General features: G+C 38.0%; 2 protein-coding genes across 2 annotated transcripts; one reads left to right on the top strand and one right to left on the bottom strand.

Annotated features, from left to right (window-relative positions):
• Window positions 1-4538: 4538 nt before the first annotated feature.
• On the top strand, window positions 4539-8183 carry LOC124883605 (extracellular calcium-sensing receptor-like). The gene is made up of 8 exons (XM_047390779.1): window positions 4539-4672; window positions 4892-5186; window positions 5276-5562; window positions 5695-5996; window positions 6200-6408; window positions 6551-6772; window positions 6855-6978; window positions 7055-8183. The coding sequence occupies exons 1-8, from the start codon at window positions 4566-4568 to the stop codon at window positions 7951-7953; spliced, it is 2445 nt and encodes an 814-aa protein (XP_047246735.1). The 5' UTR covers window positions 4539-4565; the 3' UTR covers window positions 7954-8183.
• A 10621-nt stretch (window positions 8184-18804) lies between these two features.
• Window positions 18805-22787, bottom strand: LOC124884210 (extracellular calcium-sensing receptor-like). The gene is made up of 8 exons (XM_047391981.1): window positions 22666-22787; window positions 21981-22275; window positions 21615-21904; window positions 21145-21440; window positions 20512-20717; window positions 20178-20399; window positions 19941-20064; window positions 18805-19868 (listed from the first exon to the last, which is right to left on the bottom strand). Exons 1-8 carry the CDS (start codon window positions 22770-22772, stop codon window positions 18970-18972), a joined length of 2439 nt encoding a protein of 812 aa, XP_047247937.1. The 5' UTR covers window positions 22773-22787; the 3' UTR covers window positions 18805-18969.
• Between the last annotated feature and the right edge of the window lie 2343 nt (window positions 22788-25130).

Raw genomic sequence — 25130 nt, 5'->3', positions numbered from 1 at the left:
TTAGTTGGTTTCTTGGAATTCATTATTTCTAATTTTAAATCCCTTTGCAATTTTAAGATATCGTTAATATTTAGTTTACCCAAGAAACCATATTTTTTATTCCATCTATGACAGATCATACCTGCTACTTTTACATAATTCTCCATAAATTTTACATCCCCTTCCAAGTTAATTAGTTAACTTTGTTTCTTCCCCATGATGTTTAATTTTAGTTCACAATACTATAAATGTCCCAAATAGAAATTTACTGGCATGAGATTCAAGGAAAGGACATTAACACGCCCTTCTACTGCGACTAATTCGCAGCGGTGTTAATGTTCTGGGATTAAACCCGACCTTTATCTCCAAAAATCACCAATACGTCTTTCTATGCTGGGCAAAAGAAAACACAAGACCAGCAGAATCTTACTATGATTCTTCCAAAATGCTTAGTCTTCCAAACACACAAAACAGCACTCATACAGTTAGTATTTTAACATATTTATGTCCCTTCAGCAATATGTATGGTCGACCTAGCTTAGTTTATGAGCTCTCTTTATTATTCAACACTTAATTTCATTCCCTTCCAGCGGAATGTTACCAACCAAATTATCCAGTTCATTTTACGGCGCCTAGTCGTCTCTGATCTCCTTGCGGCGAGACACCATTTCGTTACAGTCTCCTGCTATGCAGGGGGTTGGGGTGAGGATGAAACCTTTAATGACATGAATAAACAAATGATGTGGATCAATATTTACATTTTCACTATCATTATTTTGAGTGGTAAATGTTTTAATGAGAGCATTGAGTCATTTCAACCAAAGACACCCAAGTTCAAGTCAAGTCACAGGTCATCAAATCTGTGACCCAAGTCTTACTTTACTCAATCAAAGTCCACACCTTTGCTTTCTGCTTTACATTCTTAGCAAACATAGACCCCAGATAATGAGGAGTCTATCCACCAACGGTTTAAAAAAATAACACTGTCAGGTCTCATTAGTTGCAGTTCCTCATGTCCTTAGATTACTCTTGTTCATTGTTTACTCTCCAGATTCTTATATTTTATGTTTGGTTATAGATTTCCTTAGATCTGCTTCCCTGAGTTAATCATTAGTTTAGTTTCTTTCCAGGTCTCAGTGTTCCTCTGAACCAGGAGCCATAGCAACCTTTTATCCCTCATTCCCTGCAGCTGATTCTCACACCTGTTCACTATTCAACTGATTACCTGTCTCCCCTTCTCACTGATTCATACTCCACCTCCCTCTGTATATAATCTTGTTCATTTATATTATTCCTCGCTGGTTCCTAATGTTAACTCCCTTGTTATCCTGAGTTCCTCCTTGTGGTTTGTTTTCTGTTTGCCTCCTGAACTTGTACTCTGCCTGCCTGCCTGAAAGTCGGTGTTCTATTACATTAAACTTCTACTTCTCACCATGCGGCCTCCTCGCCATGTTCTGCACTCTGGTCCTACCTCCAAACCCACGACCATGACAGTAGGAAACAGCCAAAGCAATGACCAAGCAGCGGGCGAGCTGATGATCTCGCTATGGTAGTATCCTCGGTGAGATGACATCACCTGGTGGTCTGATTTGCTCTTACCATCTGTGAATTTTTCTTTACACTATAATTCCTGTTGTGCTTAGGTGGCCCTTTTATTGTAAATAAACAAAAAAATCACATTTTGTTTTTATTTTGCTTAATAAATTTGACTTATTTTGCTTTTGTTCGCTTTTAGCTACATATTGATAAATAGACTTGTACTGCAAGCCTACAAGTTTACAAATTTATAATGGACCAAAACAGCCCTGCTAGAAGTTGGTACTGGTGAACCTTTCATAAGGAGTAAGGGCACAGTCCAGGGATGGTTTAAATTAGGTGGATATCAGTTTCATCTATGAATCTATATCACCAGTTTCATCCATGAATCTATATCACATACTACAGTTATTAATGGAGTATGATTGTTAAATTACTGTTCTTTATTTTATGTTTCCATTAAGTAAAATAATTATTCAGCATGGAGTAGAAAAATTCAAGCCACATAACATCATATTATGTTTATAAATCAATCAGTCTCAAAACTTGTTAACATCTACCTGAAAAGTGAATACTTTTCTTTTCCATGGAGCTATGTACATCAGGTAAAATAAGTATAGAGCATGTCAATCTTTTTCTCAGTTAATTAGTCATATTCTTTCTGACATGAAATTCACACGAGATGTCTGACCCATGTAATTCAGACATCTAAAGAAAAAAAATATGAATGAAGTTATGGGTAAATCATTTCAACTATACAGTAAAGAAATATTTTAACAAATGAAGAAAATAATATAAAAAATGGTATAGAGAGCCAAGAAATCAGTGGAATTCTGTCAACATTTAGAAAGAAATGGCAACTTGGATAGTTATGAATATCTGGTATGAATCTTTTGTCAGAAATTGATAGAAATTTAGCCCGTTTGATTACATTTATAGTCAGTAAAGGCCCCTAGGTTTGATGAAAACTGTAAACTCAACATACAATAAGTACTTCACACAAATATGTTGTGTAACTGCACTCAAAAAGTTTTAACCCGTTTGAGTTTCACTTGCCTTTAAGTAATTGCACATTGATGTTTTACTATTCTTTACACCAAATATAATAACTGTGTATATAGAGATATAGAGATAAGACATTGTGAACACACTGTAATACAACACACATTAACTCAGTGGCATGTATTCAGGCTCTTTATGTCCATAATATACTTTTGTGGCAACACTAATCATGTAATGCAACATAAATAGTTTTAAAAGGTACAGATGGTAACGTGCTCTAGTCATTGTCATGGTCATGGGTTTGGAGGTAGGACCAGAGCGCAGAACATGGCGAGGAGGGCCATAGTGAGTAGTAGAAGTTTAATGTAATAGAACACCGACTTACAGGCATGCAGAGTACAAGTTCAGGAGGCAAACAGAAAACAAACCACAAGGAGAAACTTGGGAAGATAACAAGGGAGTTAACATTAGGAACCAGCGAGGAATAATACTTTTTTCTCAGACGCCTCGACCAAAGCCATTGGTGCTATTAGTATACCTGAAGACTACAGATAAAAACGGCCAGATACATGTGGGGTTTGTCCTTGGAAAAGCTAGACTTGCATCTCCAACTGAAACAACCATACCCAGATTAGAACTCTGTGTGGCAGTGCTAGCTGTAGAAATGACCAAACCCATCGTTCAAGAGATCGACATTCAAGTTGATGCTGTTACCTTCTACTGCAACCGTAAAGTGGTGCTGGGCTATATTCATAATCAGTCAAAATGCTTTTATGTTTATGTCCACAACAGGGTCCAGAGAATCCGGCAGTCTACAGAACCAAACCAATGGAAATATGTGCCTACGGAGCATAACCCAGCTGACCATGCTTCTAGGTCAGTCCAAGCTTCAAAGCTCACTGGAACCAGCTGGCTCACAGGTCCAGCATTCTTATACAAATCACAGACAAGAGACCTTTGAGGTCATCAATCCAGATTCTGATGTAGAAACCCGACCACAAGTAACAAGCTGTGTCACAAGTCAAAAGGTCAATCAACAAGATCCGGAGAGGTTTACAAAATTTTCTTCCTGGAAGTCTTTACAAAGAGCAGTTGTAACTCATTCATGTAGTTCATTCCTCAGTATAGTTGAAATGATTTACCCATAACTTCATTCATATTTTTTTTCTTTAGATGTCTGAATTACATGGGTCAGACATCTCGTGTGAATTTCATGTCAGAAAGAATATGACTAATTAACTGAGAAAAAGATTGACATGCTCTATACTTATTTTACCTGATGTACATAGCTCCATGGAAAAGAAAAGTATTCACTTTTCAGGTAGATGTTAACAAGTTTTGAGACTGATATATTTATAAACATAATATGATGTTATGTGGCTTGAATTTTGCTACTCCATGCTGAATAATTATTTTACTTAATGGAAACATAAAATAAAGAACAGTAATTTAACAATCATACTCCATTAATAACTGTAGTATGTGATATAGATTCATAGATGAAACTGATATCTACCTAATTTAAACCATCCCTGGACTGTGCCCTTACTCCTTATGAAAGGTTCACCAGTACCAACTTCTAGCAGGGCTGTTTTGGTCCATTATAAATTTGTAAACTTGTAGGCTTGCAGTACAAGTCTATTTATCAATATGTAGCTAAAAGCGAACAAAAGCAAAATAAGTCAAATTTATTAAGCAAAATCAAAACGAAATGTGATTTTTTGTTTATTTACAATAAAAGGGCCACCTAAGCACAACAGGAATTATAGTGTAAAGAAACATTCACAGATGGTAAGAACAAATCAGACCACCAGGTGATGTAATCTCACTGAGGTATGATGTTGTTTTGTTGAAGAGTTATATAAACCCATAAGAACACTGACCACCCTTTAGAGATGGAGATCTCACATCTCCCTATTGCATTGAGACTGGCTCTTGGTCTATGTGTTGTCTTAGTTGTCGCTTTTGGTGGGTCTGATAGGATCAAAAATTTGTTTTTACCTGTAAAATGTACTCTTGGGGGTACAGCTCGTATACCTGCATTCTCAATGGATGGGGAGTACATTATTGGTGGTGTTTTTTCCATCCACTACAAGGAGCTGACAAAGACTGATAACTACACTACTGTGCCTGAGCCGCCCACCTGCACAGGGAGGTTGGTAAGAGGGAGAAGTGATGGGAAATGGAGGGAATGTCATCCTGAAAGTCAGGTTTTAATCATTTTTTGTATTTTTGCGTCTTTTTATTCCTATGGATAACCAAGAAAATAGAACATTTTCCTTATCTGTGTTTTCTTCCAGGTAAAATCTTGTTTGTAAAAATGTGAACTGATAGAATGCATATAAAGCAGTAACATGTATATGTCCATGTGCAGTATCAACAGTCGTGAACTGCGCTTCAGTCGTGCAGTGATGTTTGCAATTGAGGAAATCAACAACAACACGGAGCTGCTGCCTGGGATTACACTCGGCTATGAGATATATGACTCATGTGCCTCTGTGCCCGTGGCAATGCATGTGGCATTTCAACTGTCAAACGGGCAGGACCCTGTGTTTCAGTTAGGCGATAATTGTTCTCAATTCGGTGTAGTGATGGGTGTTATTGGTGAATCTGGATCCACACCATCTATCAGCATGTCTCGCATCTTTGGACCCTTCAACATTCCACTGGTCGGTAGACCAAATTTATTAAAAACCGTAATAGATCTGTTTTAGTATACCTCAGGTAACAAAGATCAGTTGTTTTTTTTGTCCTTTAGGTGAGCCATTTTGCCACTTGTGCATGCCTGTCAGATAAGCAGCAGTACCCGACTTTCTTCAGAACAATTCCCAGTGACCATTACCAAGCTGATGCAATGGCCAAACTAGTGAAACACTTTGGTTGGACTTGGATAGGAGCAGTCCACTCTGACTCAGATTATGGAAGAAATGGTATGGCATCTTTTCTTGAAGCAGCAAGCCGAGAGGGGATCTGTGTAGAGTACATTGAATCTTTCTTTCGAACTGACCCACACAAGATACGAATTGTAGCTGATGCTATCCGCAGGTTTGTGCATCTTTATTTTGTTTGTGCTTTTTTAGATGCTGACTCTGAGTAAACCTGAAAAAGGTGATGGCAAAGGTTTTAAACAATTTTTTGTTTATAACTTTTATGCAGTAAAATCCATCATCGTTTCAGGTCAACATCAATCGTTGTAGTGGCATTTACAGCCGCTGGTGATATGAAATTCCTGTTAGCGGAGCTAAACCTACATCTTCCTCCACCTCGTCAGTGGATTGGAAGTGAGGGCTGGGTAACAGACACTCAGTTAATGAGGTACAGCTTCTGTGCAGGGGCAATCGGAGTTGCCATACAACAATCCGTCATCCCTGGCTTTAGAGACTTCCTTCTGGATCTCTCTCCCTCTGAAGTGGGTGCCTCCTCAGTCCTTACTGAATTCTGGGAGGATGCATTCAACTGCAGCTTGACAAAAAGTGAGAACTAGACATGGCAATTTGTTTGATTGATTTTAAATTTCTTATGAAGAATAGTATCTGTAAAGTTTAAACCTATTCAAACCCTGTAGACAGAGATCAGTATCAGTTATAACTGATTAAAGAAATGTATACGCTGTTCTTCTTTGTTCATATATACGGTATATATATGAAACCATGACATTACCTTATTTTTCTCTGATTATTTTCAGCAACCTCAGCAGAAAAGAAGCAATGTGATGGAACTGAAGACTTAAAGACACTCAAGATCCCGTATACTGACACGTCTAAGTTCAGAATTACTAACATGGTGTACAAGGCTGTTTATGCTATTGCACACGCTATTCACAATGCAGTGTATCAGGAAACTAATTTCACAACTTTCTGTAAACAACAAATAAGGTTAGACTTAAATCAGGTGAGTTTAAATAAAACAATCATATTTGTTTTCTCTTGATCAATTACATTGCACTAAATATCTTACATATTCCGTTAGACTTGTGTTGTTTATTTTCTCTTTGCTCCCTTTTTATTATTTGTAATTACTTGCATGTTCTCAGGTTTTTACTGAGCTAAAGAAAGTCAACTTTACCCAAAATGATTACCATGTGTCATTTGATGCTAATGGAGACCCTGTGGCTACTTATGAGATTGTCAACTGGCAGAAGAGTGAGAGTGGCATTATTGAGCTGGTCACAGTGGGGTACTATGATGCATCACTGCCAAAGGGCCAGGAGTTTCGTATTAACAGGAACTTGACCTGGGTGGATGGAGAAACGCAAGTAATGGCAACAGTCCAACATTTGTAACATTTGCAACAAACTTACACATTTTTCTTATTTTTGTTTCTTCTCTCTGTTTTAGGTACCAGTGTCTGTTTGCTCTGAGAGTTGTCCTCCAGGAACTCGTAAAGTGTTACAGAAAGGAAAACCCATCTGCTGCTATGATTGTACACATTGTCCTGAAGGAGAGATCAGTAATATGACAGGTGACCCTGTTTTATATGTATATTTTATCATCAAATATTTTTAACACTTACAACCCTTTATGATTTATTTTTTTAGATTCACCTGATTGTTTCCCATGTCCCAGAGAATTCTGGCCTAATGCAGGAAAAGATGCTTGTTTCCTGAAACCTTTGGAGTTTATTTCCTTTGATGAATTGCTGGGAATCATTTTGGCTGCATTATCAGTTACTGGAGCCTGCCTGTCTATCATTACAGCAGTGGTTTTCTTTCATCACAGGACAACTCCAATTGTCAGAGCAAACAACTCTGAGCTGAGCTTTCTGCTGCTCTTCTCTCTGACTCTTTGTTTCTTATGTGCATTAACATTCATCGGAGCACCATCTGAGTGGTCCTGCATGCTGCGGCACACAACGTTTGGCATCACCTTTGTCCTTTGTATCTCCTGTGTTCTTGGGAAAACTATAGTGGTTTTAATGGCCTTTAAAGCTACACTTCCTGGTAACAATAGGATGAAATGGTTTGGTCCACCACAGCAAAGAATGACTGTAGTGTCTGTAACCTTTATTCAAGTTTTGATATGTACTGTGTGGTTGGTTCTAAATCCTCCATTCCCAGTAAAAAATTTAACCACCTACAAGGAGAAGATCATCCTGGAATGCATGTTAGGCTCTGCTGTTGGCTTCTGGGCTGTCCTCGGCTACATTGGCCTGCTGGCTGTTTTTTGTTTTTTATTAGCTGTTCTAGCACGAAACCTACCTGATAATTTTAATGAAGCCAAACTGATAACCTTTAGCATGCTGATTTTTTGTGCAGTCTGGATCACCTTCATCCCAGCATACATCAGCTCTCCTGGAAAATTTACCGTGGCAGTGGAGATATTTGCCATTCTGGCCTCAAGCTTTGGACTGATATTGTGTATATTTGCTCCAAAGTGTTTCATTATTTTGTTTCAGCCACAAAAAAACACCAAAAAACATTTAATGAACAAATATTGACTGAACATTATCATAAATTAAGATAACTTGATGCAAGATGCAAAATATCTAAAGCTGATCACTTCTTTGTAGTCAACAAAGCTCTTTTGTCATTTTAAATATAAAATATCTATACTAATTATTAATGCACCCTTGTTTTATTTGTTTGTAATTTTATTAATGATATTTTAACTCATTTGTGACTTAATGGAACATTGCCTGTATAGCTGTTTAAATAACAAATAAAATGGAAAATTGCAGCAACTAAAATAATTTTCCCATCTTTTCTTAAATAACATTTTCAATTATAAAGAAAAAAAATAACATCCCCCACAAACTAACCTCTTTAGTAAATATAATCAACTGTACTACTCATGTCAACATATGCTACAGCATGGCACTCGTGACTCAGGATAACCATGGCCAAAAATTGGATTCCAAAAAATTATTTAGAATGGATTTATGTATGACTTAGTTAATTACAGACTAGCACACAAATAGTAAAAAAAGTTAATCAAAATTAACCAAGCTAATAAATGTGTTAATAAAAACCTGATAAAATAAATTATTAACAATATAAAATAAACGCTGGTGTAGGGGGTAAGCGCGCAACCACATATAGAGGGTATAGTCTCCTTCTCTCTTTGCCCCTCTTTCCTGTCTACCTACTATCAAAAATAAAGGCCTCTAGTGCCGAAAAAATATCTTAAAAAAAAATATATATACATATATATAAAATAAACAAATGAAATAACCACATTGTAAAATATAATAAGCTGACTTTACTTAAAAAATATGCATACTTGTTGCCTCACAAAAAGTAATTTATTTTAACTCAGACAAATTACATTGGATTTATTTAATTATTGTGAGTGTGCAGTACTTAAATTAACCTAAATAGTTGGATTATACTATAATCCAACTACCTAGGGCCAAGGTATTTATATGCTGGACCAAATAAAAAAGAAATAAATAAAGAAAAAAGGGGAAAAGGGGTGAGTAAAAATAAACTAAAAATGAATTACAATGCAAAGATTGGAAATTTATAGAAGCACAGGATCAAATTTAAAATATTAAAATTAAAATATTTAGATAAATGGATAACCACATATCATTATGATGGTCGTTTAAACTCTAAAAATGTGTTAATCTATAGGATGCAATTAAAAGTACATTAAAAGTACACGTGATTTAAGAAAAATTGACAAGGTTATGATGATGTAGATTATTGGTTAAAAGTAACTAAAAAGAGAGAGATGTGATGCAGGAGATAAGAATGGCCATTTTTGTGGAAAGTAGAAAAGGTCAGAGGGCTAAGAAGTAATTTTTGATGGACTTGCAAAGTAGAACAGCAGGACAAAAGAAAAGGAGTAAAAAGAGTAGATGGAAAGTTTTTGTTTTGTACCAAAGGTCTGATGAGGTTTGACAGGATTGGATGGGATAAAATGAGTCTCTTTGGTGAATAAATCCATCCCCACCATGGCTGTACCTCATGTATGTTTTATTTGTGCTTATTTTTTTTATTATTGTTTTGAGACGCTGAAGGCTGTTGATATAGCGTGTTACGGAGGTTCATGGCACGACATGTTGTTTTTTTTCTGTGTAACCTTAGAAAATATTTTACTCTTTTTAACAGCAGAACAAACAGAGTGAGAGGATTAATCGATAGGCTTACAGTTAGATACAGACGCAGAGCTGACTATGCAGAAATAGCCAGAGTGAAACAAAAAGAGGAAGAACCTTCTGAAGAATATAGGATTAGACTGACAAAAGTGTTTAAAATACACAGAGGTCTACAAGAAGATGAAAACGTGCAAGGAGCTTATCGACAGCAGTTAAAAAATGCACTACATGCTGGTTCCAGGGATGCAATTAATACCTGCGTAAGGAGACATTTTATAGGGTTCCCCACAGCAAATCTAGAAGACTATGTTAATCATGCCCTCCATGCAGAAAAAGTAATGAAGGTTTAAAAAAAAAAAAAAAAAAAACAGGAGGTATTAAATGATATCCAGGGTGTTTGGAATGCTCACCGTATAACACCCTCCAAGAACACCAACGTGCCCTGTGGGATACCAGATCTCATGTACATTGTCCTTCACCTTTGGGGTGCAGAAGACTGTCTTGTTCTACTGGCTGAATATCTGACTGCATGCAAACACAGCTGCACGTTTTTAAGTTCAGTCCCATGTGATGTGCATTTATTTGATTTGTGCACAATAATAATGGAAGAATCAATCTTAAACTTCCCATCGAACATGTCCCAGGCAGTTGATTTATATATTCAGCTGAGGGACATGGTGCGTCCACAGTTATTTGCGTCAATTTAAGTAGACAAAAGCATACAAGGCTGGTTGTATCATCAATGCTCTTTATGTTTACCGAGCGTCTGGTTTAATAACAGTGGAATACATGAAAACAATCCTATCAGATCAAGTATTGTGTTTTCCATAAGAAAGCACAACACATTTACACTAGAAAGTGAGGTATAAAACAAGTATGAGTGGTGTGAAATGTTTTAACTGTAAAGATGTAAATAACAAAAGAGAAGGATATCAAACCTTTGTACAAACTTGAATGGTTTAATGATCTTTACAAAACGTATTTAGTACGTAATAATAGCATAAGAACTGTTTTAAAATTGCTGTCTACTGACAGTTACAAATTCATTTCTTTAAACATCTTTAAAGTTTGAACAACTTCTTTGAACAACTCAACAATTTGTAAACACCTTGAAAACATCAGTCAAGGCTCACATTCTGGGGTTGCTACAAACAACTGTTATAATAATGTGAAACAATCACTTGCATTTTGGTATCAAAGTATTTATCTATATTGAAGGCATATTTCATTTTTTTTTTTTTAAATGGACCTTTGCATGTAGCAAGGAGCTGTCACATCCTTCATATTAATGATTGCATTATTACTTACACCACATCCATTACCCACATAGAGCTTGTGAGAATGTTGTTAAATTCGCTGCAAAAATCTGGATAGCTGTGGTAACCAATAGGGAGTTTTAGTATGCACCTACATGTGTGGGACTGTGGAAATCTGTAGTTTCTAAGAATTCAATTAGTATTCCCTTATCCAAGACATCAGATCCTATACAGGACCGCAGGAAAAGCTGAAGGGTCTTGCAATCAATTTCTCCAATGTACCTTTTCATGTAATGTGAAACTGTTGATTGGGCTGCTGTCATTTCCTCTGGAAAAATTAGAAGCCCCTTCAATGTTTTTGCAGTTGTTTTTTATTTGTGCAGTAAAATGATGCATGCCTTCTGATGGCAGTAAACTAGCTACAGAAACCATAATAGGACGGCAGCACTTAAATACATACATTGGGGCCAATGAATAAGTACTTTGTGTCCTATCTGTACCAAAACAGGTAGCAGTGTGTCCTTGGTAGGGATTTGCTTGCAATCATATGCATCGAGTACATCTAGCAAATCATCTTTGTCCACAGAGTCAAACTCCTCCAAAGCTTTCAGAATGACAGATCTTTCCTCGTGTGATATGTACAGCAAAAGAGAATCCTTTAAACTACTGGTTGCCAAGCCATACAACACTTCTTCCAGTAATAGTATTGTAAGTTTCACTGGGAAATAACCTGCTTGTTACCACCCTACAACAAACACTCTTGCGACGGCCTGCCATTCTTCCTGCTGAAAGTCATGCCTGATGAACGGGACTTTAACTTCCACCCCCAGTGTGCAGCTATCATAGAAATCCAACCAAAATTCTGTCAGGCAGTCTAGCAAAACACCACTTCCTTCCACCTTTTCAAGCTGTCCATTTGGTAAACGCATTTTGATATTGACCTCAGATGCCATAATTTTTGGGTCCTTGAAGGCATTGATAAAGTCAGTTAGACAGTGACCTCTTCTGACAATCAGTGTTACAGGAGACGACTGTGGTTCAGGAAGTGCATGTGGAATATTTGGCCCCTCTGCAAGCACTGGAGCAGACAATGACTGATCCACAGTTTGATAAGGTACATCATCATCCTCCATTTCTGGAATAAGTGTTTCAAGCTTTGCTTCATCTTCAGTTACATTCAGCCTATCCTCACCAAAAACAATAACATATGTATCAGAATCGTCACCTTCACCCAGGGTTGGCAGACCATCCCGGGGTAATGTGTCGTTCAATTCCAAATCTCCACTTGTGGAAGCTCCATCAATAATTACATGATGGTGGGGTAATTCTGCATGTCTGCTTTCCGCCAAAAGATCCTCCGCAGACTGATTCTGTTCATTATCAGTGAGATGTACCTCTGAGGGCTGGCTTGTTGCATCATCACCCTCCACTCCTGCTAGGGACTGTTGCCCTGTTTTCTTTTTGGTGCACAGATAAAGTCTTAGTATTCTCACCTTGCTTTCATTATAAAGCTCATCAACTGTATTTGACACGTCGACATGTATCTGTGAGCTTTATATGTGAGTTGAATAATGTGAAAGACTTTTTTGTTTTTATTTGAACAGCCCTTGGGAAAAAAAAGATTTTCAGCCATAACTGTCAGGATCTGCCATTTTGGACTTTGTTGTGGTTTTGTGTTTTCAGTAAGGTGTTTCTATTCCTTTATGTTTAGTAGTTATGTTTGTTTATTCCTTCTGTTTCTTGATAGTTTTGTTCTCTCTCCTGCCTCCTAGTTTTAGTAGTTATTTTCTCCCTTGCCCATAGTTCCCTTGATGGTTGCTTCCTCATTTATTTATTACTAAGAATGTTTTTCTCCCCTTATTATTATTATTATCATTAATATTATTATTATTACAGTTATTTTTGCTTTTTTGGATTTTCCAGTTTAGTTTCCGGCTTCAGTTTCTATTGTTTCAGATAGGTTAGCTTTTAGTTATTGTTTGCCATTATACTTAGTTCCACTTATTGTTTACATTTTGATTTGCATTTATTCTAGGTCATTGCTTTCTCTGCTTCCTTCCAAGTTAGTTCAGTCAGTAGGGGTAAGCAACACACATATAAGTAAAGATTTAGCGAGGGTACGGTGGAATCTTGAGGGTGCGAATATATATAAGTCTGAGTGTGTTTGCAAGAATTAGACTGTTAACACTGATAGAAGCGCCATTGTCCTTGAGAAGAGAGGTGGAAGTTTTATCAATCGGCCGCATAGTCCTATCAGCACACAGCTGGTAGGGGAGTGCTGGGGAAGAGCGTCATGTTTAAATAACATCCAGGTGATATTTTGTCGATAGCCAGTTTCTTATATCTGTTTCTCTGAGTTTGTTATTTAGTCCCTTCTCTCATGGCTTAGTTTTATATTAGTTTCACCTGTCCTTCAGCCTCCCTGCTAGCCATGTCACACCTGTCTATAGTTCCATTGATTACCTGCCTATTGTTCCACACTCATTTCCCCCTGTTTTCTTTGTTCCCCGCTGGTTTGTTGCGTCAACTTCCCTATTGTTCTCGTTACTCTGTCAGACCTGGACTCGTGTAAAGTCTTTGTTACACCCTGCCTGCCTGCCTTCTGTTTAGCCGGAGTTTTTCTTTAATAAATCATTGTTCTACTCGCCATGCCGTCTCCTCACCTGCCTCTGCACTTTGATCCACAAAGACTATGACAATAACTTTGATATCTGCCAAAGTTTCTTCTTTGTCAATGGTGAGATGTCTGGTTCCTCCACCATTTACAGACTTCCCCTGTTTGTATCTTCCCTCTTCCTCATCAAAATCCATCCAGGCAACCTCAATTCGTCTCACTTTACGTTTGGCATTTGTATTTCCTGCCCACCTACATGATCTCTTCTTTGGAGGCATCCCCTCAGTTACAGACACCCTTTGTTTTAGCCTTAAAAGTATGGATTCTTTCCTGAATGGTGATTTTTGTGACAGAGCAGCATGTCTGCAGAAGGCCACAGCGGAGACTATCTCCAACTTTGGGGATGTACTTTGCCAGGTCACTGTCTGTCATTAATGGAATGACAGTTTCATCAATCTGGGAAAAATAAAAGATACCCCAGTCAAGAAATAAAAGCCATACTATATCCGAATGCATAATGTAGAATACCAATGGATATTTAAAAGAAGTTAAGGGCTATTTATTGTGTAGGTATTCACATAATTTGTTTTTTTATTCAACATACATTTCACAACATTTACTTCTGATAATGATGCAGACACTTTTCCAAATTAAAATGAATGAAAAGCATTTTAAATTGCAGGGTAACTGCACTTCATTTTATAACTTGATGTATTTGATGTGTGGGCTGCACGGTGGCGCAGTTGGTAGCACTGTTGCCTTTCAGCAAGAAGGTCCTGGGTTCAATTCCTGTCCAGGGGTCTTTCTGCATGGAGTTTGCATGTTCTCCCTGTACATGCATGTGTTCTCACCAGGTACTCTGGCTTCCTCCCACAGTCCAAAGACATGCCTGTTAGGTTAATTGGTCTCTTTAAATTGCCCTTAGGTGTATGAATGAGTGTGTGCATGGTTGTTTGTGTGTTGCCCTACAATGCACTGGCGACCTGTCCAGGGTGTACCCTGCCTCTTGTCCATAGACTGCTGGAGATAGGCACCAGCTTCCCCACGACCCACTATGGAATAAGCAGTATAGAAAATGACAGATGTATTTGATGCATTGAGTCTATATGTTCTGGTGTAATCATGTTGTAAACAAACTTTCAGTCGATATTAATCTTAAAAATACTTTCACACACACATACACCTACAGACACCCACCCACACATACAAATGGTACGTAAAGACATGAGCTTGATGTGACTTACATTTTCATCTTCAAGTTTCTGTATTGCATGGTGCCCCATTCTTGCAGCCCAGCATCCATAGTTGACCTGTAAAACACAAAGGAAAAATAATAGTTTAATAGCCTTAAGAAGTAATAGAATTTCCAGATTCTCAATCTATGAATCACTACGCTCCTGCTATTATTATTACCAGCAAAATACACTGCTGCTGTAAAAACATGATATTAAAAACATAACGAGAAAAAAAATAGATTTTCTTTTATTATTCTGTCTTTAATCACGTAAATATTACAATTAAGCATAAGGACACAATCTGACAAATTAGATTAAAATTAATTAATAATCAATGAAAACATCACTGATTATCACTAATCTACAGGTTCGTTCATCAATGTAGGCCTAAAAATATTTAGGATCTAATAATAGTCTACATGTCATACACATACAATAATATTGAATATATCCACATCTTAATCACCATCACATATTTCTTAAGTGTAACTCGAAATGTATATGTATAACTCCAAAGTTATGATTTAATCGGTTATAAGAACTGTTTTAGTATTCTGGACCTGTTTGGGTTAACAGTGTGTTGTGCTCGGTTTTAGATTGGACATCTGCAGTTTTGTGTCTCTACAGCTGAAATTCATCAGGCCTCAAGTGGACAGAGTTTATTTCCATCTGCTGTGATGCTTAAGGCACCTAGGGCTTGCGGCGTCATTACCATGATCCAGCTACTGTTTTTCCTTTGTTTCTACAGGGGTTGGACAATGAAACTGAAACACCTGTCATTTTAGCGTGGGAGGTTTCATGGCTAAATTGGATCAGCCTGGTAGCCAGTCTTCATTGATTGCACATTGCACCAGTAAGAGCAGATTGAAGGTTCAATTAGCAGGGTAAGAGCACAGTTTTGCTCAAAATATTGAAATGCACACAACATTATAGGTGACGTACCAGAGTTCAAAAGAGGACAAATTGTTGGTGCACGTCTTGCTGGTGCATCTGTGACCAAGACAGCAAGTCTTTGTGATGTATCTAGAGCCACGGTATCCAGGGTAATGTCAGCATACCACCAAGAAGGACGAACCACATCCAGCAGGATTAACTGTGGACGCAAGAGGAAGCTGTCTGAAAGGGATGTTCGGGTGCTAACCCGGATTGTATCCAAAAAACATAAAACCACGGCTGCCCAAATCATGGCAGAATTAAATGTGCACCTCAACTCTCCTGTTTCTACCAGGACTGTCCGTCGGGAGCTCCACAGGGTCATTATACATGGCCGGGCTGCTATAGCCAAACCTTTGGTCACTCATGCCAATGCCAAACGTCGGTTTCAATGGTGCAAGGAGCGCAAATCTTGGGCTGTGGACATTTTGAAACATGTATTGTTCTCTGATGAGTCTACCTTTACTGTTTTCCCCACATCCGGGAGAGTTACAGTGTGGAGAAGCCCCAAAGAAGCGTACCACCCAGACTGTTGCATGCCCAGAGTGGAGCATGGGGGTGGATCAGTGATGGTTTGGGCTGCCATATCGTGGCATTCCCTTGGCCCAATACTTGTGCTAGATGGGCGCGTCACTGCCAAGGACTACCAAACCATTCTTGAGGACCATGTGCATCCAATGGTTCAAACATTGTATCCTGAAGGCGGTGCCGTGTATCAGGATGACAATGCACCAATACACACAGCAAGACTGGTGAAAGATTAGTTTGATGAACATGAAAGTGAAGTTGAACATCTCCCATGGCCTGCACAGTCACCAGATCTAAATATTATTGAGCCACTTTGGGGTGTTTTGGAGGAGCGAGTCAGGAAACATTTTCCTCCACCAATATCACGTAGTGACCTGGCCACTATCCTGCTAGAAGAATGGCTTAAAATCCCTCTGACCACTGTGCAGGACTTGTATATGTCAATTGATGCTGTATTGGCTGCAAAAGGAGGCCCTACACCATACTAATAAATTGTTGTGGTCTAAAACCAGGTGTTTCAGTTTCCTTGTCCAACCCCTGTATGTTCCTGCTTTTCTGTACTATTAGTCCATAACCTTTGTCATCACTATTCACAGCAAACGATTTGTGATCTCAGCCTCTGCCCTGATCAGAGATTATTTCCTCTCTGTGATACGCGGTTGCGCAGGGCACCTCTGATCCCGTAATTACACATGCCGAAGGCTGACTCTGAAGTTGTCCTGTGTGAGCAGATGCTTTGTGTTAGTGGTCCGGACGGACCCGGTGAGGCATATAAGACTATATACTGCTTCGCCTTTAAACCACTAGAGATAGGCTTAAACGGCGAAGCCTGTGTGATATAGAGCGTTGGTTGCATATCTTTAACCCAGAGAAAAGGTGCAGCAGCCCTTAAAGCTCTGGTTCTTACTAGTTTCCATGGCGGAAGAAAAATTGCTATTTGGATGGCGATTATCCAGTACTGTCATAATTTAGACTGGGATGGGCCACTCAGCAGGTGTTTGTGGAATAACAATTTTTTTGTGCTGCGCTGTGCACAAGGGATGGACATAGTGGGGAAAAACGTGCAACTATACAGACTCTAGAGCACTTTTAAAGAAGGAATAAGAAAAAGGAGATTCTAGGCTAAACTCCAAAATATTTTCAAGACCCCCAAAAAATGCTCCTGATTGTGATTAAAAGCACGCACCGACTTTTTTGTGTGACAAAATTAAGTATGTGTGTGTGCTGGGTAGTTATTCAAGGGCAAGGTGAAGCAACAGCCCCATGCCCCCCCTCCCCCCCCCCCCACCGTTCAACTGAATCCGACGATGCTGCATAATAATTGGAAGATAAAGACGTGAGTTCTGTGTGATATATTTGCCGTCCTAAGCGCTCATAACGCGCTGGGCCTCAGACCTCGCATTCATGAGTGTCCCATATGGTGCCAAACCTAGCCTACGACTATAGTGTTGTTTTCTCCGGGCTAGCTCAGTCGGGAAACTGACCCAGAGGCTGCTGGCCCAGGGAACATTGGGCCGTCCACAAACAGGGACACTTGGTTACATGCAGAAATCTGGGGCTGTGCTCATACCTTGTTCAGTAACAGCTACACACGTCAGTTCTTCTTGAAAAGTGTTCTGCGTCCAGGGCTGCAGCTCCAAAGTGTGGGTGAGACGTCAGCAACCCGCTGCCTAATTAATTGATGAAATGTGTTACATTGAGAATATATGGTCACAAACAGAATAAGAAACTCACCTTGGACATCACATGTGTGCGTACGCAAACATAGTATAAAGTTGCCTACTTCGTGGGAACGAATTAATATTTGGTGCACATGTTATATATATTTTGTGGCCACAAATTAATATTGCGTGTGCACGAATTAGTATTTCGTGGGAACAAATTAGTATTTCGCGCGCGCGCTGTATATATTTTTTTCCCCATGTCAGTTCCTGGGTGCCGTAGTTAATTACTCTCTGTACTGTTTTTTTTTTACTTGCCAGAGAGCATCCAGCAAAACATACAGTAGCCCAGGATGCACTGGCCTCCTTCATCTGTTGTCTGACCATGTAATTCTGTCCAACAGGATGGTCACTAAGAATTTAAAGCTTTGAACCATCTCCATCCATCGAAGAGAAAATCCTAAGCCAAAGAAAAGTAGGTGGAGTTGGAAGAGTTATCATCCTGTCACTGGTTGAGACATACACTGAAGAAACTGATAAAAAACAAGTTACAATTTCTTAAAAGAGGTGTATTTTCCCTTGATTTGAGCGGGTAGGTAAGACACTTTGCCAAGTTTATGATGTTTCTAAACATAAAGCACATTTATCCTAATGCTCATTCCATTGGCCGATCATCTTATTTTCCTGCTCAAATTGAGAGCAAATACACTTCTTTTAGGAAATTCTAACTTATTTTTTGATCGGTGTTTGCAGTGTAGTCTTATTTCCAAAAAGCTGTAATATATATATATATATATATGTATGTATGTATGTATAACTACACACCCACATAAACATATATACAGTATATGTATATATATATATATATATATATATATATATATATATATATATATATGTGCTTATGTGGGTTTTTTGTTTTAGACAAAATTTAAATGTTAATGGAAGAAAAATCTAAGCACTGCTGCAGTTTTTACATTTTATTTGTTATATAAGAAGATATGCAGGTAATTTTACAATATCTCACAAATAAATACCAAAAAACATTATATGAGAATAGAACAGGTGTGCATTATTTAGCACAGATGAAAAATAATTAGAAAGTGTAAAGAACTTTTCTGACTGCAAAGAAGCTATCTGCTTGAGATATTTTCTTAAATGTTATTTCCTAATCTTTTACATTACAATCAATATTTGTTCATCAAGTATTTTTTGGTGTTCTTCTCTGGCTGACACAAAATGATGAAACACTTTGGAGAAAATATACACATCATCAGTCCAAAGCTGGAAGCCAGAATGGCAAATATCTCCACAGCCACAGTAAATTTTCCAGGAGAGCTGATATATGCTGGGATGAAGGTTATCCAGACAGCACAAAAAACCAACATGCTGAAGGTTATCATCTTGGCTTCGTTAAAATTATCAGGTAGTTTCCGAGCTAGAACAGCTAACACAAAGCAAAAAACAGCCAGGAGGCCGATGTATCCCAGCACAGCCCAGAAGCCAACAGCAGAGCCTAATGCACATTCCAGGATAATCTTCTCCTTGTAGGTGGTTAAATTTTTCACAGGGAAAGGAGGACTTACAACCAACCAAATAATACATATTATAACCTGAATAAATGTAAAGGACACTACAGTCATTCTTTGTTGTGGAGGACCAAACCATTTCATGACATTGTTACCAGGAAGTGTAGCTTTAAAGGCCATTAAAACCACTATAGTTTTCCCAAGAACACAGGAGATACAAAGGACAAAGGTGATGCCAAACGCTGTGTGTCGTAGCATACAGGACCACTCAGAGGGTGCTCCAATAAATGTTAATGAACACAAGAAGCACAGAGTCAGAGAGAATAGCAGCAGGAAGCTCAGCTCAGAGTTGTTAGCCCTGACCATTGGAGTTGTCCTGTGATGAAAGAAAACCACTGCTGTTAAGATGGCTAGACAGGCCCCACTAACAGAGAAAGTAGCCAGGATGACTGACAGGACTTCATCGAAGGAAAGAAACTCCACAGGTTTGGGGAAACAAGCCGTGTTCACTACATTAGGCCAAAATTCTCTAGGACATGGGATGCAATCAGGAGCATCTATGAAAAAAAGAGTTATTATTACAATGAAAGATTGTGATGTTTCTAAACATAAAGCACACTGGAATTTACCTGTCATATTACTGATCTCTCCTTCAGGACATGGTATACAATTGTAGCAGCAGAGGGGTTTTCCTTTCTGCAACACTTTACGAGTTCCTGGAGGACAACTCTCAGAGCAAACTGACACTGGTACCTGCCAAAAGGGCATACATGAAAAGAAAATAACAGTGACTTATTTTACAATGAAAATATGACCCAAATCGCAGAACTGCATCCCTAGGCAAGAGTTTTCCTTTGACTCATTACTTGCACGCTTCCCTTCATCCAGGTTAAATTCTTGTAGATACGAAACCCCTGGCCTTTGGGCAGTGATGCATCATAGTACCCCACTGTTATCAGTTCATTAACTCCACTCTCACTTTTCTGCCAGTTGACCAACTCATAAAATGCCAGAGGGTCCCCTTTAGCATCAAATGACACATGATAACTATTTTGGGAGAAGTTGACTTTTTTTAATTCAGTGAAAATCTGTGATGTACAAAAGAAACAAGGAAAAATAAATCAATATTAACTAAAAAAACATTTCTTATATTACTACAGAAAATAAAAACTTGTTAGATTCAGTTTTCTTCAAACTAACCTGTTTTGGCTCCAGTCTGATGTGTTTGTCACACTGAGAGGTTGACTTTATTTCCTGACACACTGCATTGTGTATAGCATGTGCTATTGCATAAACAGCCTTGTACACCATGTTAGTAATTCTGAACTTAGACGTTTCAGTATAGAGGTTCTTCAGTGTCTTTAAGTCTTCATTTCCATCACACTGTTTGCCCTTTACAGCTGTACCTAAAAATTTAGAAGTAGTTATTAATCAGTCAGTTTCACAAAGTTCTTGTGTTCAGTGTTTTTGCCAAACAAATCTTTCTATTTAATACAATTCTAAACTAAGTATCAAATAGTCATTTGTTTTTTGTGGGATGTAAACAATATCACATAACATGTAATGTACAACATCAAAATTATAAAGATTGCAAGAGATTGCAAATAAACAACACAACAAATTATTATTCATTATAGTAAAATTCCTTTGGTTAGTCTTGAGCAAATTAAATTTTTGTGGTCTATAGGGTGGTACATTTATAAATTATTTATATATTACCTGCATAGTTAATTAAAGTACTTTGTTGGTTAAGTGTGTAAATATTACTTTAGATGTTTTGGTTCAAATGTTGCTGAACATATATTGGTTTAAAGATAATAATGAGTTTCTCACTTTCTGTCAAGCTGCAGTTGAAAGCATCTTCCCAGAACTCAGTAAGAACTGAGGAGGCAGCCACTTCAGAGGGAGAGATATCTAGAAGGAAATCTCTCAGACCTGGGATGACAGATTGCTGAATGGCTACTCCAATAGCCCCTGCACAAAAACTGAAGCTCATTAAGAGTGGGTCAGTGACCCAGGATTCACTTCCAATCCACTGACGAGGTGGTGGAGGATCCCGGGCCAGCTCCTCTAAGAGGAATTTCATGTCACCAGCAGCTGTAAATGCCACAACAACCACTGCTGTTGACCTGAAGAAAAAAATATATTTTGGATTATTAAGCACATTCCCACTCATATTTCATATTTTCTTTAAGAAAATCAATCTTCAAATGTCTTTGAAATTTATTTCAGTAGATGTAAAAAAGAGTCCATATTCAAATAGAGCACCCAACAAGTGCATAAAAGCATAAAAATGCAGAGACCTGCGGATGGTATTAGCTACTTCTCGAATCTTGCTGGTCGGGTCTGTCCGATAAAAGGATTCAATGTAGTCCACACAGATCCCCTCTTTGAGTGCTACATTAAGAAAAGACGCCATGCCATTTTTTCCATAATCTGAATCCGAGTGGATAGCTCCTATCCAAGTCCAACCAAAGTGTTTCACTAGCTTGGCCAGTGCGTCGGCTTGAAACTGGTCACTGGGAATGGTTCTGAAAAATGTTGGGTACTGCTCTTTATCTGACAAGCAGGCACAAGTTGCAAAGTGGCTCACCTAAAGCAAGATAACCTATAGTTAATCCTTTTAAGCTTTCACGTTGAAGTTGCTACGTTTTGTAATGACTACTTACAAGAGGTATGTTGAAGGGCCCGAAAATGCGTGAAATGCTAATGGATGGCGTGGAACCAGACTCGCCTACAACAGCCATTATTACACCAGATGTAGAACAATTATCACCTGTCTGAAACATAGGGTCCTGCCCATTTGACAACTGAAATGCTGCCTGAATAGACACGGGCACAGAAGCGCACGAGTCGTAGATCTGATAACCGAGTTTGACACCTGGCAGCAGTTCCGTGCTGTTGTTAATCTCCTTGATTGCAAAGATCATTGTGCGAGAGAAGCGCAGTTCTCGACTGTTGATGCTGAACAAAGACATTTGACATATTACTTTAACAGCATGTTTATGATGAATATAATATAGAGTTCATTTTTATCTGCAGATAAGATTATAAACTGTAAATATTCTATACAATAAGCATAAAAAGTTGATTGAATAAGTTGAATTGCTAGTTAGCAGCATACAATATTAAAACCTTAAAAATTGTTAAAAATAGTTGGATTAAAAATAAAGGGAGAATGATTTCATATGGTATAAACACAACTTACTAAATTGGATTCAGAATAAATCAAATTCTCATTATTAGATGATAAAAACTGCAACAATAATTGACACTGTACAGAACACGTATTTGATCTGACACAGATTAACATTCCCTTCCCTTTTTCTCCCACCACCTTTCCTTTTCACTAACCCCCTTGCACAGCTTGGTGGTTCAGGCACAGCAGTGTAGTTGTGAGTCTTTGTGAGCTCCTTGTAGTGGATTGAAAAAGCACCCCCAATGATGAAGTCCCCGTTCATTGTGAACGCAGGTAGACGATTTGAACCCTGCAGGCTACATTTTAAAGTTGAAGCCACAGTTCTGACTCCCTCTGATCCACCCTCAGACAAGCCCAGAGTCAGTCTCAGGCTCAGAAGCAGCAATGAGATCTCCATCTCTCAAGCGTCTTAGTGTGGATGTAAGTGCGTTCAGACAGTTTTATATAGCTCACTTATGAAACATCATCATACTACAGAGAGAAGACGCCATCAGCCAGTGGTGTTTGATTTGTCTTCACTATGTATGACCTTTTTTTTACAGCTTAATTCCTACTGTGCATGACTCTACTGTTTTATTTCATCTTTCTTCCCAAAGTTTTTATTTGGTTCACAATACAATAAGACCATGCTCATGTCATTGTTATCTCATTCATATTACATTATGCAGTTTGTAATAATTTTCAAGCGTTGTATTCAAGCATAACATTCAGGCACATCAAAATGAAAAGTTACACGTTAGTTCCCAATGTGAAAATGAAAGAAAAATGGCATTATATTTAAAGAGCCTGAAAAAATTCTTCAAATCAACAAACCCTTTTGTGCTAACTTTTGTTTCATGTAGGTTTCTACATTGTTGAAAGCACCCAAAGTATTGGTAAAGTCAGACCTGTATGCAGACACCAGTATAGTTTTAACTACAATGCTACCATCTAGTGGATATTGAGTATAATTCAGGGCAATTGAATCATTCAGGAAGTAACATCCATTGAAATATTAGATTTTCTAGGTCACTCAAAATGTTATAATTGTACTTGTGATGTAATGACAAAATTATGAATGTCATTTAATGTTGAGTGCTTTGTGGTAGGTGACTTTTTAGTGATACATAACTCCTGCCACTGAAAACTACTAGTTCAGGGCTTACCATGTCTATGCCTGCATCAGATAACATCCCAGGCCATTAAATTCATTCTGCCTGAATAGCCATTTGGAATAACTGTTTAAACATTCTACAAGGTGAAAAATGTATCCCCCACTGGTGTGTTTCACATAATCTAAACTTGTATATGACTATGTGAATTGTTACATCTACATTACATGTTATTCTTATAAATCTAACTATGTAAAGACATATGTAAAGACATATTCAATTCTATATTCATATGTATTCATGTGCTATTTAGTACCAAGCTATTGTAAAACATAATGGATGTGAGTAATTTATTGCTTTCACTTTAATATTAATGAAACCAACCAGCCTGAATATTTTAAAAATGACCTATCTGTCGTGAGACGACATCTTTGGCCTTTGTTGTGGTTTTATGTTTTGACTTTAGTTTGGTTTTGTAGTCATGGTTGTTTGTTTATTTCCTGCCTCCTAGTGTTTGTTGTTTTCTCTCCCTTCGTTCCTAGTTCCTTTAGTGATTTCTTTTATGTTACTTGTTTTGGTTTTCTTATGATTCTGACTATTATTATGTTTGTGGTTTTTCTAGTTCCTTTGTCTTCCTTGTAGTTTCTGGTTTAGTTTCCCATTTAGTATATCCGTGTTTATTTATGTTTTGGTATTTGTTCACCCGCGCTCTTTGTTTACTAGTTTATTTTCTCTGTTCCTCCTCGTCCTGGTTTCCTTTCTGGGGTTTAGGTTTTGTTTATTTACACTCAGGGTTCCTTTATGGGTTCTTTGTTAATTATCAGGTTTTGGTGTTTCTTCTATACCCTTTAGTTTCTCAGTTTGCTTAAATTAATGATTATTCTAGGTTCTTACATTTCTTTTGGTTTATTATCTTCATCCATAGTTTTGCTTTGATCTGTTTTCCCTGAGTTTTGTTATTTATAGTTTTGTTTTTGTAGTCAGGTTCCTTTGGTTATGTTACTGTCTAGCTTCCCTCATGTTTTCCCCTCTGGATTTATGTTATGGTTTAGCTCTCGTGTTTTGTTTTGTTTCTAGCCTTGTCACCTTAGCAACTATTCACTTTCCCTCAGTTCTCTACAGCCTGGTCCACACCTGAATTTAATCTCCCTTGATTTCCTATCTCTCATTCTCATTGGTCCATACTCCACTTCTCTCTGTTCATAAGCTCCCTGTTCTTGTTTGTTCCTGGCTGGTTTCTTGCGTTACTACCCTGTTCCCTTCCACGTCTAGGTTTTGTTTATGCTTCGCTCCTGCAGAGTGACTTCTTGTGAGTTTTTGGCTTAGCACCTTTGTACACCTGCAGTGATTTTGCTACGTTTTGCTTAGTTTTTTGGAAACGTTAAGGATTTCGACTATGCTACGTTTTTGCTACACTTGGAAAACCTTTTGAACTTATCTTTGAACTTATCTTTGAATAAAAGACTCCTTTAAACATGCAGCTGCCGAGCTCTTGTCTGTGCTTTGGTCACTCTAAACCTCAAAACGCG

This window comes from Girardinichthys multiradiatus, chromosome 18 (genome assembly GCF_021462225.1).
Source record: "Girardinichthys multiradiatus isolate DD_20200921_A chromosome 18, DD_fGirMul_XY1, whole genome shotgun sequence".
Lineage (NCBI taxonomy): Eukaryota > Metazoa > Chordata > Actinopteri > Cyprinodontiformes > Goodeidae > Girardinichthys > Girardinichthys multiradiatus.
This window is presented reverse-complemented; position numbering and strand designations above follow the sequence as displayed.

Coding starts and splice junctions, on each gene's coding strand:
- LOC124884210 (XM_047391981.1), bottom strand. CDS start 22,772: ATGAACGGGGACTTCATCATTGGGGGTGCTTTTTCAATCCACTACAAG. Junction 20,718..21,144: donor CAACTGCAGCTTGACAGAAA/GTGAGAAACTCA, acceptor CTAAATTTTTAG/GTACAGCTGTAAAGGGCAAA. Junction 20,400..20,511: donor TCAGACTGGAGCCAAAACAG/GTTAGTTTGAAG, acceptor TGTACATCACAG/ATTTTCACTGAATTAAAAAA.
- LOC124883605 (XM_047390779.1), top strand. CDS start 4,566: ATGGATGGGGAGTACATTATTGGTGGTGTTTTTTCCATCCACTACAAG. Junction 5,563..5,694: donor GTAGCTGATGCTATCCGCAG/GTTTGTGCATCT, acceptor TCATCGTTTCAG/GTCAACATCAATCGTTGTAG. Junction 6,979..7,054: donor AGAGATCAGTAATATGACAG/GTGACCCTGTTT, acceptor TTATTTTTTTAG/ATTCACCTGATTGTTTCCCA.